The 18853-nt window shown below is 36.1% G+C and overlaps 1 protein-coding gene across 1 annotated transcript in view; it reads right to left on the reverse strand.

Annotated features, from left to right (window-relative positions):
* Window positions 1-9297, reverse strand: part of LOC106468407 (TP53-regulating kinase-like) — a 14697-nt gene extending 5400 nt beyond the window's left edge. Inside the window, exon 1 of the mRNA XM_013928836.2 lies at window positions 9002-9297. Coding sequence (XP_013784290.1) covers window positions 9002-9197 — 196 coding nt within the window. The 5' untranslated portion in view covers window positions 9198-9297. The remainder of the gene's footprint in view (window positions 1-9001) is intronic.
* Between the last annotated feature and the right edge of the window lie 9556 nt (window positions 9298-18853).

Raw genomic sequence — 18853 nt, forward strand, 5'->3', positions numbered from 1 at the left:
CCATTTCACGAGTGTGTTGCCTTGGGTTAGACTCAACAAGCTTCTTCAGAGCATTAATATCAATTTGAACATGTTAGCCACTGCCATCACAGTTTTTAAGACTAGAGTCATCTGAACGAAATTTGACACTTACAAACATTCAAAACATTTCCATAAACATGCCGAATGTGTCTCGTCAATGCTATCACTATAAGAGGTCAGAGTATACTAAACCTTACACATTATATAAGCTACACTAACATGACATTAGGCAGTTCGTTTAACTATTATACGTGATGTATGTTTTTTGGAGGGTGGTTAATGAAAGTATTCCAAAACGTGACATTAATTTATTGACGACCTAACAGATAATGACAAATTGAACTGGGTTATATTAGAAAAGAAATTAAAAGTTAAGTTCAAAATGAATCCACTTTTGGTGGGAAAAAATGTTCCATCATCATATGGTAGCACTACCACAAAAAATAACATCTGAGCTTGAATGCTGCCCAAATGAGAAGTGAAGGTTCAGCAGAGGAGTGTAGAGGGAGTCACATGCATCACATGAGCATGTCATGCTACTATCAAGAGATGATGCATGATAATTTGCATGAGACATGTTGGAACATGATATTTTCAATAGTATTGTGCCACCTATATTGGCACAGCTAGCTCCCTCTGCAATTTGCACTCAATCCTCATTATGCAGAATTGGCATGTTCTAAAAGAACACTGGCCTATCAAAAATACATTTTCAGCGTAAGAAAAGTGTTAAATTCTGATATGGTCTAACTTACTCTCACACAAATCTAGAATCCCACATTGCAAAAGTGAAGGAGCCAGTTTAGGCAAACAATACAATAACCAAGCAGATTGTGACTGCTCAAAAGGAACGGGCATGCTTCAAGATGAATGAAGGATATAAGTGAGATACCGAACTACTTCTGGAACAGGTATGCTCTTTGTCCTTGAAGTAGGAAATAAACCTGACACAAGCAGATACTCACACAACCTCAAGTGGACAGAGGAAGTTTCATAATTTGTCCTTGGCATCAGGAGGTTGTGCACATATGCAAGTCACTCTGAGAGGTGCAATGCATAGAAAAATTTAAACCCAATTAACTATATGTACACATGCAACTTCAACCAGACAGACGAGGTTCCATAACTTGTCCTCGGCATTAGGAGGATGTGCACAAGTGCTATTAGTTCTGAGAGATGCAATGCATAGTAAAATATAAACAGAATTAACAATGTACATACACAACCTCAACTAGACAGACAAGGTTCCATAACTCGTCCTCGGCATTAGGATGATGTACAGAACTGCTATTAGTTCTGAGAGATACAATGCATAGTAAAATATAATCATAAGTAACTATGTACATATACAACATCAACCTTAGGAATTAGGAGATTGTGGATAAAAAATATATTGGAACATAATGTAGCATAAACATAGTGGCTCGGGATGTGGACCATGTTATACAGACTCAGCAACCCCAACTGTGAGTAAACAGTGTGTCATACATCAAGCAACTGGAATTACAAAGAAGATGTTAGCTTTCAGTGGAAACCAAACCTCCAAAACAAACATAGGAGCTAGAAGTACAACAAACTGAACCCAACATTATGAGGTCGTGGTGTTGCTGTAAGAATGGGGTAATATCTGTAACCGATACTACAACAAGAAATCATATCTTATTCAACCATAATTGCATAGAATAGACTTCCTGCATCCAGAATGACACGGAGAACATGGAACATTCGTTCACCCATATGCCAGTGTATGTACGTTCTGTAGCTGGCATTATGAGGCAGACAAAGTTCCCCAAACTCGACCGTAAGAGCAGGTAAATAAACTACTGCAACCAGAATTAATGAGAAGAGGAGCCTCTACTACATACAACCCCAGGAACAGGGCAGTGTAATCCTGAACCCAGTATTATGAGGAAGATCCCACATAGGTTGGACCTGCTCCTACCTACTATTTTTCTGTCTGTTGCTGTTCACCCGAGAAAAAGTATCCAGGGGAAATGGAAATAGGAAAACCAGCTTTGCCCTCTTCTTACTGAGTGGATAATCATGAGTATGAATTGTAAAGTAAATCTCTAAATTTACTCAGGAGGAAGCCTCCATGGTCCACCACCCCAGTGACTGGGAAGTGGGACTCCTGTGCTCCACTGGAAAAAAGAGGGAGAAGTAGACGTGGTGGGAAGACTGGAAGAACGTCACACTGAAGACAGTGCAATGTGTGTTTATGATTCCTTATTTTCAAAAGCAGACCAATGCAAATTTATTTAATCAAAGGGTTGGCAAGGATGGGCAGAAATCCGCTTCTGCTTTATTCATGAGTAAGGTTAATACTACGAGAATACCTTTAGTGGTCTTGTGGAACACTCCATCTTGACATTGAACACTCATAGAGCCATGGTGGTTGGGTTAAATGCTTTCCACAAAGATCACAGAAATAAGAGTGAGGCAACTTCTTATTAGTTTGAAGAACATCCCAGTCCAACAAGTCACAATAGAAGAGGAACCAAGTAAGAAGGGATAGTGCAGAAGTAGTAGTCTCAGCTAAAGTAGTGAAAAGAAGAGGATGAAACTCTCCAGAAAATATTTCAGGAGCACAATGAAGTGCCTCAGAAATAAGGTGAAAGTATGAGAGGTAAAGTAAGAGGGTGGTAAGAAAGAGGTGAAGGCATGAAAATTGATCACTAGACAATTACATAGAAGTTAAAGGGGGGGGGGGGCAACCCTCAAGCAGGTAAAAGAGAGATTCCAAAGGCTGGGAATCAAGGAATGGAAATGAAGAATGGTTGTAAACCAGGACAAAAAGAGTGAAGTGGGCAAGGAGGAAGAGGAGTCAGGTTTTATACAGGGCTGCGATTCTTTACAGTAAGTGTCTGTGATTTGTTGCCGATAAATTTTAATAAATGGACAAAACACAGTCCATTTCTTTTAAAATAATATATTCAAATAAAGTCAAACATATGTACAAAAATTGTTTATGGTATTCGTTATCACAGTTGTATCCAGAGCTTTAACTAATTGTCTCATTTTCAAAGTCCACACAGGCAGGTTCAATTATTTTAGAACACCCTTTCACAAAACAGATTATTCTCCTCTACTCTGTTATTACAATACAAGGCTGTGATACTCACTTTAAGATCACCACTATAACTGTTGGTTACCACAGTTTTATCCAGAGCTTTAAATAATTGTCTCCTTTTTGTGCAAGTTCACATAGACGGGTTCAATTTCTTTAGAACACCCTCTGACAAGACAAATAATTCTCTTCTATCTGTCATTACAATAGAAGCTGTGAAACTCACTTCATAAATCACCCATTATAGCTAAGCTCATATGCAGTCTAACTTCACTTTTTCACTTTTACTTTCAATAACTTAACTTACTTGCACTGACTTGGTCACCTATATATCACCCAACTAAGGTCTAGAACTTATTGTTTCTAAAAATACTAAATTTAACACTCGTGCTTTATAACTATTCAAATCATAAATCTCATATTAAATTTACATGAAACAGTCATGTATATCTAACAAGAGGCATGTGAGTACAGGTGATCAGTTGTTTAAGAAATGAATCTACATAAACCCTAGTATCAGAAGAAAGAGAGAAGACAAAGTAATCTTGAGTATGGATTTTGCGAAGCAGAAAAAGGAAGAAATCAAAAGACACTGGTGAAAGAGAAAGAAAATAAAATACCTCCAAAATCAATGTCAAAAAAGAGATTAGAAGGGTGAAGATTTTATTCCACTGATAAAGCAGTAAGTAATGCAAATCCTGATGGAAGAAAAGGCAGTCAAAGTCATCATCAATCTGGTCATGTTCAAACCGAGGAGAAGGAATGTCAGCCAAATTAATGGGAGGAAAATGCATTGTATGCACAAAAGAGCCTACAACTCATTGAACAATGGCTGTCATGTCTTTCACAGACAACGAGTCTCCAGTAGACACAGGTCCAGTGTTAGTAACATCGTCATTATCAGAGGCCAAAGTACAAGTTACCATCACCTGAGAATTCATAATGAATAAGTAGGACAAAAAATTGTTTTTTTCTTGTTCTTTAGTAAAGAAAGAAACATAAACTTGAATTAAATTCAAGTTTCTTAAAATATCACAAATAATTTTACAACACATCCATTCAAGACAATGTCTATGAAAAGAGTGAAGTTACTTAGTGTGCAAATGCTTAGGGAGAATTATTGCACCAGGAGGTTATGTTGCATTCCTAATAGTGCAGGGCTATTGTTACATGATGATGCCATTATGTACTAGCATAGTTCACATTAGAAGTTAGCTTAAGACTAGTGGCATGAGTCTCATAGACAGATGCACGTGGGATCAAGCTACTCTGTATGTGAAGGTGAGATATCATCTGGGGATAAGATAATATTCAATAAAGATTTGAGTCATCAGAATATTTTGACATCATCTATTGTACAGTTGATTAGAATAAGGTATTGAAATGTCAATATTCAAAATTTCCACTTTAATGATGCACTCAATGTTGTTGTTTTATTGCAGCACAACAGAAGGATATAATGATGTGCAACTGAAATAAAGGACTGCAAGTACAAAATTCTTGACACTGTTATTTCTCTTGCTTAACTTCTTTAAAAAAATCTGGATGTGTAGTTTTCAAATCCTGACTAATACTGTGCATCCAAATATTTTGAAGCTGACTAAGCACTATATATATTTAATGTTATTTATGTGCCTAAGTTCATGTCTTGCATTCACTAACTGATTATTATGAGTCCTTTATGTTATTATTGTTCAATGATATGCTCTCACACCAACATAGCTTGATGATTAATGGGATTTGATAAATGAATTGATCAAGAGACTTATTAATCAATTACTGTCAATTAATTGATTACACAATTTGGATAGTTAGAATGACTAAAAATAGTAAACATTAACTTTGATTACTTGATTATTTTTGTGAGTTGTGATACTAACTGATTAAGCTGAACTACCTTCAATTAATCAAAAATAATGAGAAATCATAATGACAATATTTTGATTAATTGGATAGTTGAAAAAATAAAAAATACTAATTTTGATTAGTTGATTATTTTATGACATTGATCAATGTTATCAATGCTCATAGGCAGTCAATTAAACTGATTAACCACCCAGCTCCATACAAAATCTATATTGCATTCAATAAATAACAGTCATGTTGTATGCTATTTGAAGGAAAACATTTATCTATACAGCATGTGCATCCACGTGATGAACAAGGTACTGTATATAGCAGTGGTTTACAACCTTTGCTCCACCAAGGACCCCTTTTATTATCATTTTTCCCCCACGAAACCCATGTTTGTGAAAGATTCCGCCTACCCAACAAACTGTTTTTATTAACTAATAATTAACTCATTCTCCCACTATCCACTATCAAATAAAATATACCACCTGTTGTTAAATGTGTCCATACTTCTTGTGCTCAAAACTTAATTACACTATAATACACTATCACAGTATAAATTATAAAAAAAATAGAAAAAAAAATATTTTTTCAAAAACGTTCCATATCGAGATGCAATTCTTACAACAAATAAAATAAGCAAAAATAAACAAACAAAATTACAAATAAGTTCCCTTTAAATGATACTCATAAATAGGTTTGTATTTATCTCCTACAGGTAATGTGATTGGTAAATTGAATACCATCAGGAACCCCAGCACTGAACTACTCAGTAGTGGGATAAAGCATCTCATGCATCAGCATTAATTATTTCTGGTTCTAACCTCTGTTGATGTAAGTATGATATTTTACTGTAAATCTGAGTCGTTTATTGCAGGTTTCAATCAATTTTTTCCAACTAAGTACTTAAATTCAATTCTTCAGACACTAATGAATAAAGCACAAACACTGGCTACATAAAACTTCTTATTATGCTCATGATTTATGCATTTCAGAGATGAAATGTAATGATGCTATTGTTCAAGTATACAATATTTATACAAGCAAAATCATAGTTGGGCCAATGCCAGCTACATTAACCCAAAATAAAGTTCAGAAAGAGATGAAACCCTCTCTAAGTATGGTATAAAAAGTCAACTGAATGGCATGACAGACATGATTCTGAAGTTTTACAGTACAACCAAAGTCAGCTAGCATATTACAGAAATTTAAAGTGCATAAGAAAATACAACATTTCTAGCTGAAATGAGGAAGTAGCTTGGGGATTAGGACAAGGAATACATGCAAATTATCCAAGAAACTCTCAGTGATTTAAACAAGACTAGTGATTCAGAAACAGATGCAAATATTCTGTCCAATAATGACAAGTTGTTACCAACTCAAGCACTGATTAAATATCACTAAGATTAAGGTTGGAGTTCTGAACAGCTACAAGACAAAATCACTGAGTATTGTGAAACATAATCCAGTATTTTGCAACTGAAAAACCAAGCAATGGCATGGCATCCAACTTATTTATAAACAAGTGAGAAAGTGGGACACATGCATTCATAAAAGCTTTAGGGAAGATTATTTCACAGTGCAACCATCTCACAACAGGGCATGTACAACCACCTGAATCTGAGAGCCCTACTGGGAATTCCAGTTCCAAGCTCTTTCATTCCTTTGTTGGAAACCAGTTTCAGACATAATTTACTGATGCCACATTAGTCAGTTAATATGCAGATCTCATTTGGGGATTATTTGAAAAGGTTCAACTTCCCACAAATCCACTACATTCAGTAGTTTATGATGCTATGAAAAGTGACAAGTATAGAGTAAGCATTCATGCATTAGGAATAACTGGAAAATTTGTAACTGGAACCTGGATGAGATATCTACTACATGTAAAAACAACCTCGCCTTTAACCAGCCACTTGAAAGAGTCTTTTCTACAACTGTTGGTTTATGCAGAAGATCCATCTCCCCAACTATAGGGGGGTGTAACTGCAGTGTTAAAATCTGTAAACCTTCCAAAAGATGGTGTCTGTTGTCATCTGGTAAAATCAAGAGTTGTTGGTTGAATACAATGCTAAATGTCACAATCTACTGGTAAATTTTATAACAACCATCATAGGAGTCATCACCTAACAGATGACTGATCAGCATCTAGGCAGCAAACTCTGAAACTGAAGCGATAAATGAAAAAAAAGTAGATCAAGTGCACCTGACAACATCAGTAGTGGCAGGCATCTTAGCTAGGCATTTACATATATTTTGTTTGTTCATTGTAAAGTACAACAGCAACACAATGGGCTATCTGTATTGTGCCCAGCAAGGTATCAAAACCTGGTTTTTAGTGTTTTACACCTTGAGACTGGATGGCATATGCATATAAGGAACATGTTCCCAATGTTTCAGTACTAACAGTTGAATCCTGTGCTATGTTTCATACCACCTAATCTACTCTGTGGCTCTTGATACACCCAGAATGTAAGAAGGAGCATTGCATTGCCAGTTCTGTATCTCAAACTAGAAAAAGATAGTAGTTAAAAGAAATAGGTAAATAATCTTCATGAATGTCATACTCAGAAAATCAAAGGAATCATCCTGAAAGTGGCTAAAAGAGAAGAAAATAACCATGCCTATATAGAGGTATTACTCAAGACACTTTTAGATTCTGGTTTCCTCTATTCCTTAAGAACAAGTGAAAGCTGAGCTTGCAATGTTAAAAATCGAAACTGTTAAAATTAATGCCCTGAAGTGTCAAATACACATCCATTACAAATACTTAAGAGGAATATACCAGTAACTTTTACCAATAGTACAACTGACATACTTACAGTACATCTGCCCATTGTCAAACAACCAATTTGAAAAAAAAAAACAAGCTGAAATCTGTGTTGTGTGACTATTCAGTCATAGTTGGAAGTAAATTTAGCCAAAAATAGGACAGCTAAGAATGACAACATATGCTTTACGACACCACCTGAAATCACTGTTGATATTCTTTTTTTGGGATATCATTTGATCATTAAATCTAACTAAAATGATGAATTAACTGTATGATTGTGTACATTTTGAATGAAACTTTACACTGTATTCTTAGACTTAGATCTTGAAACTTGTGGACAGTAGTGCTTTTATTCAGTACGTGTGGATATATGAATTATGGATGTATTATGTAATGGATTTAATGGAATATTTAACATGATTTATGACTCACCTCATTTATAGTCTATAGACAAATGTTATGTAGAAACTATATGACTGAGCAATCAGGCTACTTCATTAACATAATTTTTTATTGAAATTTTGAAAATATAAAGGTTATTTATACAATGTATGTCATAATCAAAAATAAGAAAGAAAAATCTCCATATGATTAAAGTATTAGTAATAACTTCTAAAAGTGGTTAGTTACACATTTGATGAATTTTGTGTCACACTCCATATCAAATCTAAGATTTTCACTTGTGGTTACCATGGAAACTAAAAATATATCATGCAAGCAGTACATGTTTATTTGACTTCTTTACATAAAAGTCCACATTGGTTTACCTGTAGAGGCCATTTATTGCTATTCTACTTCCTTCAATATATAAAATAAGTGGTTTGTCTGTGTCTGATTTTGATATTGTTTTAAATTCAATGGTTACCACAAAACCAGTAAAATATTATGTTTCCAATGGATCTATTGTTTTAACTGCAGAAAATGAACTACCACGTGACAGAACCCCTATGATTACCTGCTTAATTTCTACACATTTTTATCTTTAAATACATGACAAAAACCTACGAAACCCTGATTCTGAAAATGCTGTATCCTTGGTTGTAAAAACATATATATTTTCAAAATTCCAACTGTTCTGAGTTTCATTTTACCAGTACTAAATTATAAATAATGGGTTTGGTTTCAAGTGAATTTGAATGTTTTTTGTTGTTTTTTCGTTTGTATACGCCAGTATAGGTGAAAGTAAGAAGGAAAGTCAAACCCAAAAATTACAATAAAAGGAATTTACTCCTAAACCAAACATTAATTCTGTATCTTACTAAAAGTCAAACTGAGTAAAATTTACTTACCTAGCATACGACATCTAACAAGCGAACGTGCTTCTGCTTTCATCCTTTCTTTTGTGATACTTTCATCTAAGATTGGGTGACGGTAAGTTTTCCTAAACCTCTCTTTAAACATAGCCGGTTTTCTGAGAAAAGAACCTTTGAAAATTTTAGCTTCAGCACCTTGTTTTACAAGCTGTTTGTTATCTGCAATATCCATTTTTATAAATCATTAATTATAACTTAGGCTTACGAGAAAATAACTTAACGTTCTAAATTTCAGGTTTTATAACCAAACAATATATAAACCCGATAGAACAACGTTCAGGACGTCTAGTGGAGATATTTCAATAGACTACGAATTTTGAGCAATAAAGTGATTAGATTCTAAATAATTTAATAATAATAATAAACGCGTACCCACACATATACATATATGTAAGTCGTAATTTTCATCTTTAAAAATCAAGTGAGTTTAAATAATAATAAAAGTTGAAAGGAAGAATAAAACAAATAGTTGCATGAAGTATTACATATAATTTAAAGTCAAAATGGATCAAAATCCGTCTAGTTGTTTCCATCTATTTAAACCCACATTTAATTGAAAATAAATCTCTCAAAGCTAGTCATTGTCATTCAAGTATTTATCAAACTTTTCCTTAAACTTCCCTAAATTGACTGCATACACCACATCTGAAGACAACACATTCCAAAGACTAATCACGCTGATAGAAAAATGTAACTAGTCTTAACTGGAAATAACTGTTACACTGCCAAAATTTATATCCCAGATATCACCCTTATACATGTCCGTAGTTAGCTAAGTGGTCACCAAAGTCCGGACCTCGGTTAAAATTTGAAACTAAATTTAACGCATTGTTACGTATCTGCTTGTTTGTTTGTTTCCGATAGAAATTCTTTCCAAGGATCTTCAGCAATACAAGTCATTTCTTGATTAAACCAGTTTATTCTTCCTCAATACAAACTTTTAGTACACAGAAGTTCCACAATCAGTACGTTTCTCGTCACTTTAAACTTAACAACTTTTATAATACACGCTATAAATCACAGCAATTCACAATCTCGACGAGTGCAAAACACACACTTTACGACTCACTAGCTCGAAACTAACAGAATCATAAATTACACGTAATTCAAAGTAACTACTGCTTTCTTAATTTATCCCCGCTGGCTTTCTCTGCCAGGCTTATATACTAACGAAGAGGGCATCTCGATCACACTCGGACTTTCCTGATCATTCGAGAAACTCATCAGCGTCACGTGACTTCCGCTGTCGTAACAGTATTCAATTGAAGTACTGCAGAATGACCCATATGGAAGAAGTATATTAATTAATTAAGGCTGACTCTATGTGCTTGTTCTTGTTCGGGCCTTAGGGTAAATTTTCATAGGGTCATGTCTTTATAGCCTTCCTCTTGTGGTAATTTCAGTAAAAAAACAATTTTCCGATAAGTATCAAACAGAATAATCATCAGTCACAGCAAAATCCGACCAGAAAAATTACCAGACTTCTTGTGATGAAAGGTATATGAGTGTTCGTTTTGTGTGAAAGTGAACAGGTTAAATAAATATTATGTTAAACAAACAAACAACTCTATTCTACTCAACACTGAACTTACTCCATCATTGATTATGCATCAAGTGATATATACAAGTATGAGGGGAAAATTATCACTAAATACAAAAATTATGTTGGTTTGACTACCAAACTTGATAAAAAGGAACCAAAGAAGATAGGGATGGAAGTGGATATTCCTATTATCCACTTCTATCCCTATCTTGTTTGGTTCCATTTTTTCAAGTTCAGTAGCCAGTCCTACATATCTTTATTATTTATTGATAAATTATTTTCCTTTACGTCTTTGTTTAGTTTTTATAAGATGGTTATACAGTATATTCTAAAGCTTTATAAATTGTGCATAGAATAATAATAAAATAGGTAGTCAAAGATCATGAGGACTGTTTTGCTCCATCAAATTATGATAGAATTGTAGTTACTGCTACAACTAGATTGGCGCTAGGCCTGTTGAACAAAGATGATGATGAACTAAAGTGAGAAATCTCGGTTTTCGCTGTTCGTCGGTTTTCGACTTTGTGACGCCTTAAATAGCTGAAAAGCGGCATATACACCGGAGCGATTATAACATAACATAATATTTTGGGACAGCATGGGACCTATTGGTTCATCTTGGCTGTTCCATCCTCAAAATTAAATTAAAATGATTAAAAATAAAATAGAAATTTTTCAACCCAGCCCTTTTCATTCATATACTTATCGAGCCTTTTCTTAAACTCACTTAAATTTACTGCCTCTACAACATATGAAGCCAACCCATTCCAAAGGCCAACCACCCTGTTAGAAATATAAAACTGTCTTAGGTGAAGATGACTCCTACCTTGCCAAAACTTATATTTGTGTCCCCTAGTCCTACTATTCTCATTGTTAAATATAAAAAAGACGATAAATCAACACTATCAATATCTAACTTCTGATGGCGTGTAGAGAAGCAAAGCCAGGTGGCTTTTGTATTGCTTTAATAAGGGCGTCCGTACCATCCCTGGATAGGGAGTGCTAGCACATTATCCGAAATTGTACCCTTGTTTCTACATGCTACAAATTTGTTTATGTTGTGACGTAATGACTACCTTCCTCTAGTAAACAAACATTAAAATAAAACATCGAAAATATAGCTTGCAACAATACGAAGAACAAAAATACACACAGCCAAATTTGTCCTGGCCCCACAGCAAGTGGTCCGTGTGTTTGTTGTGTATCGTTCCATGTGCAGAGGGTGTGGTCACTCCAAGCTACTATCTGATCCACCAACAATAAAACAAGTATTTATCTAACTATGTTACAAGTTGTCTTTTTCACAATCCAACACGAATTACAGCCAATTATGAGCACAGTTAATATATATATATATACTCTAACAAACGGGAAAGTTGAGTAACTTAATTACTTGATTGTCTTATTTAATCTAACCTGAGAATGGTGAAAAATTCAACAATTTAAAGAAATGTTTACACATTAACTAAGGGAACTGAAGACACATATTATTGTCTGCTATTACACATTTACTTCTAGGCTGACCCCACATAAAAATGCAGATATTGACGTTTGTTTGTAAATGGTATGGGTTGGCATTGTAGCTGGTGGTGCTTTGTTCAATAGTACCACAATGGTGACTGTCAGTTAGGTGGTTGTTCCTGGGGTAATGAGCAAAGGCATATGATCTGTGAAGTGACCTTTCCATTTGATGAAATTATTCTGGTGTCAAAGTTACAGGAACGTCTTGCCAAGATGAGTGATGCAGTAGTTTTACTATCTCTATGGTCTATGGACCACAGTCGACACAGACATCTTTGGATCTCGAGCATGACTTACACCTCAATTGTACTCACTGTGTAACCCCACCCAAATTTCCTTCTGCTTCCATTTGGTTATCAAAACCAACTGAGCTTGGGAACAGGGAGGCAAGAGAGTCCAAACTAGTGACTGGTGTAGATTGAAAACTGCTCAAATGTTGAATTCTCAATGGTAGATAATTTTGTGTTAGACAATACTTATGAATGACTTTGTGTAAAGCTTCATATCTGTATGCAAAACTTCATACACATATAATCACGAATGTATATTTACAACACATAAGTTGATACCTTTCACACATCACCACATATACTAGTAGCTTTCGATAGATCCCCTTAGGCATATGTTCCATTATAGTTCTAACCTACACGTGCTGTATTTCACCAACTACCTGTTTGTCATCGAGGCCTGGTAACATACTGTCATTTGTGAGTGGTAAAACTCAACAGAATTTTACCAGCTTTCCAAAATGAATAATTCCTGGTGGATTTAGCTGGACTAGACTATTCATCAAAACCTCCTTATGCCACAATTAATATTCAATCAATACAGTCATTAGGAAACGTAACTTTTGATTGGAAAGAAAGGGTTACAACCCCTTTTCAGTTGTTGGTTTCTATACTAAAGAACTGTCTTAGCAGTTAAACAAGTGGTGATTGGGAAATGTAAGGCATACATAGTATCTTACATCACCACCTGTGGGTTCAGCAAGCAAAGGCTGCTAGGTCCTTTCAGTTAACAATCATTTGCTTATATGACTGTCCTAGCTGTTATGCAGTGATGATTATATAATGTAGTGCATACATGGCATCATATATCATCATACAGAGGTTTGGAAAGCAAGAGTCACTAAGTTCTTTCAGTCATTGGTGGCACAACTGAACAACCATCTTAGCTAGGTTGAAAGTTAATTCAAGGCAGAGCACTCAGACTCCTCAATCACTGAAATCATTATCTAAAAGCAATTCACAATTGTGCATAATATACACCAGGATGGTTACTTTCACTAAAGCACACTCAAAGAGGAAGAATATGCGCTTACACCCCTTGGTCCACTTGAACTGTGTATCAGATTTAGTTAGAATGGGCATTGGCAACATTGGTATAAAAAATTCATAATACAATGTGAGTCTGAGGAAACTTTGAACTTCTCATCTTGTCATGGTATGGAACCAGTTTCAACTTTTAATATTATAGTTTTTATCTGCTGTAACGTCATTTACATATTCATAACAGCAGATTTAAATGTTTGGTCAAATATCGTAACATAATACACATATACCATGCATCATTTGCTTTGCAGCCATATAAGCATAAGCTCCATTAACCTTGCAGAATTAGTGTGAGTATTAAACAGGCCAAAGAGCATGACTCAGGACTCAAACAAACAATCCCATGTACTGAAAGCAGTTCTAGCTTTGCTTTCATCATCCAGTTCAACTTGTCAATAATTAGAGGTCAGGTGAAGGGTGCTGAACCATAAAACATCTTCCAATGCATCAGAACATTCATTTGTTCATGGTGATGAAAAGGCATGAATGCACATTACTGCATTTATCTGGCAGAAATCAACACAGAACCACTTTCAACCATTTCCTCCTGACAGTCACCACTGGAGATGGCAATGCACTCCAGGAAGGCTATATATCCTGTTTATTAACGTCCATATTACCCCAATATTGACTGTATCCCTAGTGCTCCAGAAAAACCTGCATGGCAGTTGTTTGATTTGGCTAATTTGCCATGTTTTTATATGGTGATGTGTGATTGTAATCCTCCACAGTTGGTTTTCAGTCCAACAGATAAGCTAACAAACTCATAATAAACCAAAAAAATCTCTTGTGTACACAGTGATACTATTAATTCCTCCACAAGATACACATGTGACTCACAATCCCACAGTTGGCTCTGACTAGCAAAAGATCAATTCACCTGTTGTGCAGGAAAAATATGCACAGAACATATGTACATTTGTAGTACATCTAAAAAAGGTATACCAAGCCACACCCGAGGTCTGCAATTATCATATTCATCTTACAATTCAATTGTCCAAGAAAATTTTGGACAAATGCTTCTCTGCTCACATATAGTCTGTTACTATTCACCAAAAGCAAGTATCCACTGTAATTGCAGTTTTACTTGGACTTGATACACATGATAACCATCAATAGAATTACAGCTTTTATGTCTACCATGTACTTCATTGTCCAGCCATGCATTCAAGAAGGCACATATGATACTTCATCCACTTCTCGCAACTTAGGCCCCATTAGTTTTCTGGAGTATGAGTAACAGTAGCAAAATCTCACTACTGACCCTTCTGCACTAACTGCACAGTAGGACAGGATGGAGGGACCCATATACCTTGTTACCAGGCAAGAAATGGGAAATTCCTCCAGAAATGTTCTTGCAACCCCAACCATAACAAATGATTGGGCCCTCCCTTTTAAAGCACTACTTACACTTGCTATGTCATAAATGGGGCTGTGTACCCTTGCCTGATCACTGGATAAAAAGCCTGTTGTGCCAAAACATCTTGCAGTGTTATTTATGACTCCATTTTCAGTGAAATTCAAGCTTGAAGAGAGGCACTGGCTTGAGTTGGGCAGGTGATACTTGGAGTTATTACGATAGTTAATGCCATCGTTTTTCTATTTTCCAGTGATTTGTCTAAAGTGATCACCATAGATACTGATACTGCCTTAGATAAGGTACAAAGGTCTCATACACCAAAGTGATGCCTCATGTCTCATGCAGAAGTCCCTTTGTAAACCTAGGATGTTTTGGTGTCTTCTGCAGCCATTGCAGGGTATTGTTTTCACGAAAATGGTACAGATCATCAGTGAATGTACTCAAGTTCTTCAAGAGGGCTCTCTTATGAGCCTTGAATTCAGTCTTGTGCATAGCTTGGTTCTCCACTGGGTCAAAATGTCCTAATCACCCAGCTGCTACTCAATAACATCAAATGTTGAACCATCTAGAATTAGGAGGTCAGTGATTCCAAGAAATTACTTGCTGCAAATGTTTTAGGAAGCAAGCCAAGTTTTCCTTTACTACTCCTTCAAACACCACACCACAATCATGCATAGTCTAAACACAAATTTCTCGTAGGTGGGCCCAGCTCTGAACGGGACAGTATTAAAGAGTGCAGTAGTGCCTGTTAGACGAGAGTCAGCTCTCAATCATGGGGTCACCAAACAAAGATATGCAGATCACTTACACTGGTTCTGCTGAACACCTAGTCGTCCTGTGACCTATATTTGCCTTGGTTACTCACTTATACTCTCCTGTACCAACTGTTGTTTTTCATTACTTATAGATACTCATTACACTGCCAATCATTAATGTAGTTCACATTGGTGAACTTCATTTTCCAATGGTACCTTGTTCCTAACTCTTGAGGTGGTTGTGTGCCTCTCTTCATGGAGACGTTCCCTGCTATCCCATTGATCACTATCATCATCGGTTAGGGCTCAGTGTCTCATATGAGGAAGGCACAACTCCTGTTTGTGACTGATCCTCACCAACAGACTCTCAACTCATTGGGCAATTGCCTCTCTTTATGAGAAGGTGCTATGTCTTGTTCCTGATTGTCTTCCTCGTCTTTGCCTGTGGGTGCTTGCCATATCACCTGCTGGTGAAATGGTTCACATTGGTGGAGCTCTTCCACTAATGGCAAGTTGCTCCTGATTCTCAGCAGGGAGAAACTCCTTACCGCTCTGCTGATCGTTGAGCTCTTTCATGAGGGCTCATTGTCTTGCCTGTTGGCAAAACAGTTCTTTTTGGTAAAGCTCGTCTATTAATGGCACTTTATGTCTTGTTACCGGCTCAGCTACGTACCTCACTTCATGGGAAGGCTCTTTTCTAGCCCATCAAGTACTGAGTTCATCTGCAAAAGCTTATTGTCTAAGCTACCAGTGAAATGACCCTTTTTCATGGAACTGGCACTTTTCCCCTATGAGTGGCATTAACCAGAGGTGGGGTTCTAAATCTCTGTTGGCATATCTGTAAAAGTCCTATAGAAACCACCCATTCTCGAATACTCTGCTGTGCCTACCACTCTGATGATCCTTAGATGTCCGAGTTCCACTAATGAGGTTCAACTACAGGAGAGAAATTTTTCAGGCCTTATGGTTGCTACACATAGCCTTTGCTCCTCATCCTAGACTTGTGATTGTAGTGTAATGGTTTCCAGAGATTTTTACAGCTGCAAATGTCCTAAGTCTAGGTTAGGGCCTCCCCCATATCTGGCCTTCTGGCTTGCAGACTACCCTACTTTATTCTCTGCCTCATTATTGTCCTTAGTGCAATAAAAGTGTTATTTTTTACTTAAAGGATGATTAAGGGCTAATCAGTGGAGTGTAATCAAGTCTGGCTGTTCACTTTCTCAGGGATAGTATAATAACTCCACAATTATATTTCAGTCAAGGCACTACAATTTCAACTTTCTTTCTACTTTATGGTATTTTCTGGTTTGTGAATTTACCTCAAAGAAACCAGTTATGGCTTGCTAACTGGAACATCGGAGATATGTTTGCATGTTAAGAGATGTGAAAGTCAAAGGAAGAGATGGTGGTTAGAATTTTGAAAGGTGGAGGTCAAAGGAAGAGATGGTGCATTAAAACACTTAAGGCACAGTTACTTGGACTTGGACTCTGTGCATAGAATTTTCTGAGATAAGTAGGATGAGAATAATATTCATTATAATTTCCAAGGGCCAAAAAAAAGGAAGTGCGGAGAGGCTTTTAAATTCCTTATGATGAAAAGATTCAGCCCAAGTAGATTTAAAGTAGAAACACTCAGATAATAAAACATACCAAAGGAAAGTTTTCTGGTAGAATTCTTCAGAAATTAAAATATAACCCAAGGAAGATTATCCCAGAGAAGACTTTAGATAGAAAAAAACGACCATAGAGAATGTTAGGTAGAATAATTATGAATGTAAAGAGATAGCTCAAGAAAATCTTTAGGGAGAATTATGTAGGGTACAAAAAAAAGTATTCCATATAAATTTTTAGAAGTCTTAAGTGTAAGACAAGGTATTTTAGATGATTTAGGCTGTATTCAATCGACTAAAAACTAAAGTTACCCAATGGAAATATTAGGTAATTATCTCTAGGATAATACAAAGTAGCCCACATATGGTTTTAGGTAAAATTGTGAAGGATAAAATCAAGTAGCCGTTAAACATAAACAAGTAAGATTCTCTTGGTTTACAAAAGATAGATATAAGGTTTTGAACAAAATTCTGATGTTCAATGTAGTGTTATAATAAACTTGGTATATCAATATACTGTTCAGTATAAATATTGTTTAGTGTTATATGCTCTTGATACATCAATATACTGTTTGGTATAAATATTGTTACGTCTCTGTATGTTTGTTTGTTAATTCTTCTAAGATACAAGTCCTTTCTTTATAAAAACTTGTTTATTATTCCTCAATACAACTTTGTAATGTACTTAATTTTCACAGTTACACACACTATAGTTCACAACAATTCACTCACTTTCTATCGCGCTTAGATTTAATTGTCCGTCCCCGCAAACTATAGTTCCGATCTCTGTGTCTGCTATCCTCAGTTCCCGCCGACCGTAATCGCTGCCTTTCTTCCTCTCTGCCTGCTTCGTCTCCACTACGTCTCTGTCTTTGTCTCCACTATTGCTTCGTAACACTGCCCCTTCCTTAGTATTGTTCGTCCCGAACAATAGCCACTTACATTAAGCTAATAAACAATTAACAATAACTTAATTAAATGTACAGAATTTACAAACACAAAATTAAAATTCAACAAAGTCTTTTAATTTTTCGGGACGTATCTTCTTCCGCACTGGTCTCTGTCTCGTTGGCTTCTGCTTCATGTGGGGTTCATCTGCTTCATCAGGAAACGTCCTATCATTGGTAACAGTCACATCAGTAATATTAACTTCATCAAGGGCTTCACTGTTTCCCTTCTCAAAACCGAATAGAGTTTCTTCTTCGATAGTGGCTTTTTCAGGTGACACGTCTTCAGCAGCGTCATTTGTTCCATTGATCACTTCATCCCAACTGAAATGTCCTGGACCGTGATAACGCCAAAGCCTGTTGGCATGCACAACCTTTGGCTTACCTCGCTGACCACATTTTATCTGAGAGACGATCCACTATGTCATATGGGCCTTCCCATGGAGAAGACAACTTAGGAGACTTCCCTTTAGTCTTCCTGGGATTATACAACCACACCTTGTCTCCTGGTACAAAGCTAACTTCAGTAGGTCTCTTATCATAAGATAACTTCATCGAATCAGCAGACGTTTTCAAGTTTGAGCACACTTGATGGTGAATATCATTCATCCTTTCTGTTAACACTTTCACAAACTCTGACACATTTTCAGGAAACTCTTCATAAGGTGGGCGTCCTGTTAACAGATCCACTGGCAACCGAAGTTCCTGACCAAACATCAACTTTGCTGGAGTGTATCCAGTGGTTTCATGCTCTGCTGTCC

Source organism: Limulus polyphemus, unplaced genomic scaffold (genome assembly GCF_000517525.1).
Source record: "Limulus polyphemus unplaced genomic scaffold, Limulus_polyphemus-2.1.2 Scaffold2997, whole genome shotgun sequence".
Taxonomy (NCBI): domain Eukaryota; kingdom Metazoa; phylum Arthropoda; class Merostomata; order Xiphosura; family Limulidae; genus Limulus; species Limulus polyphemus.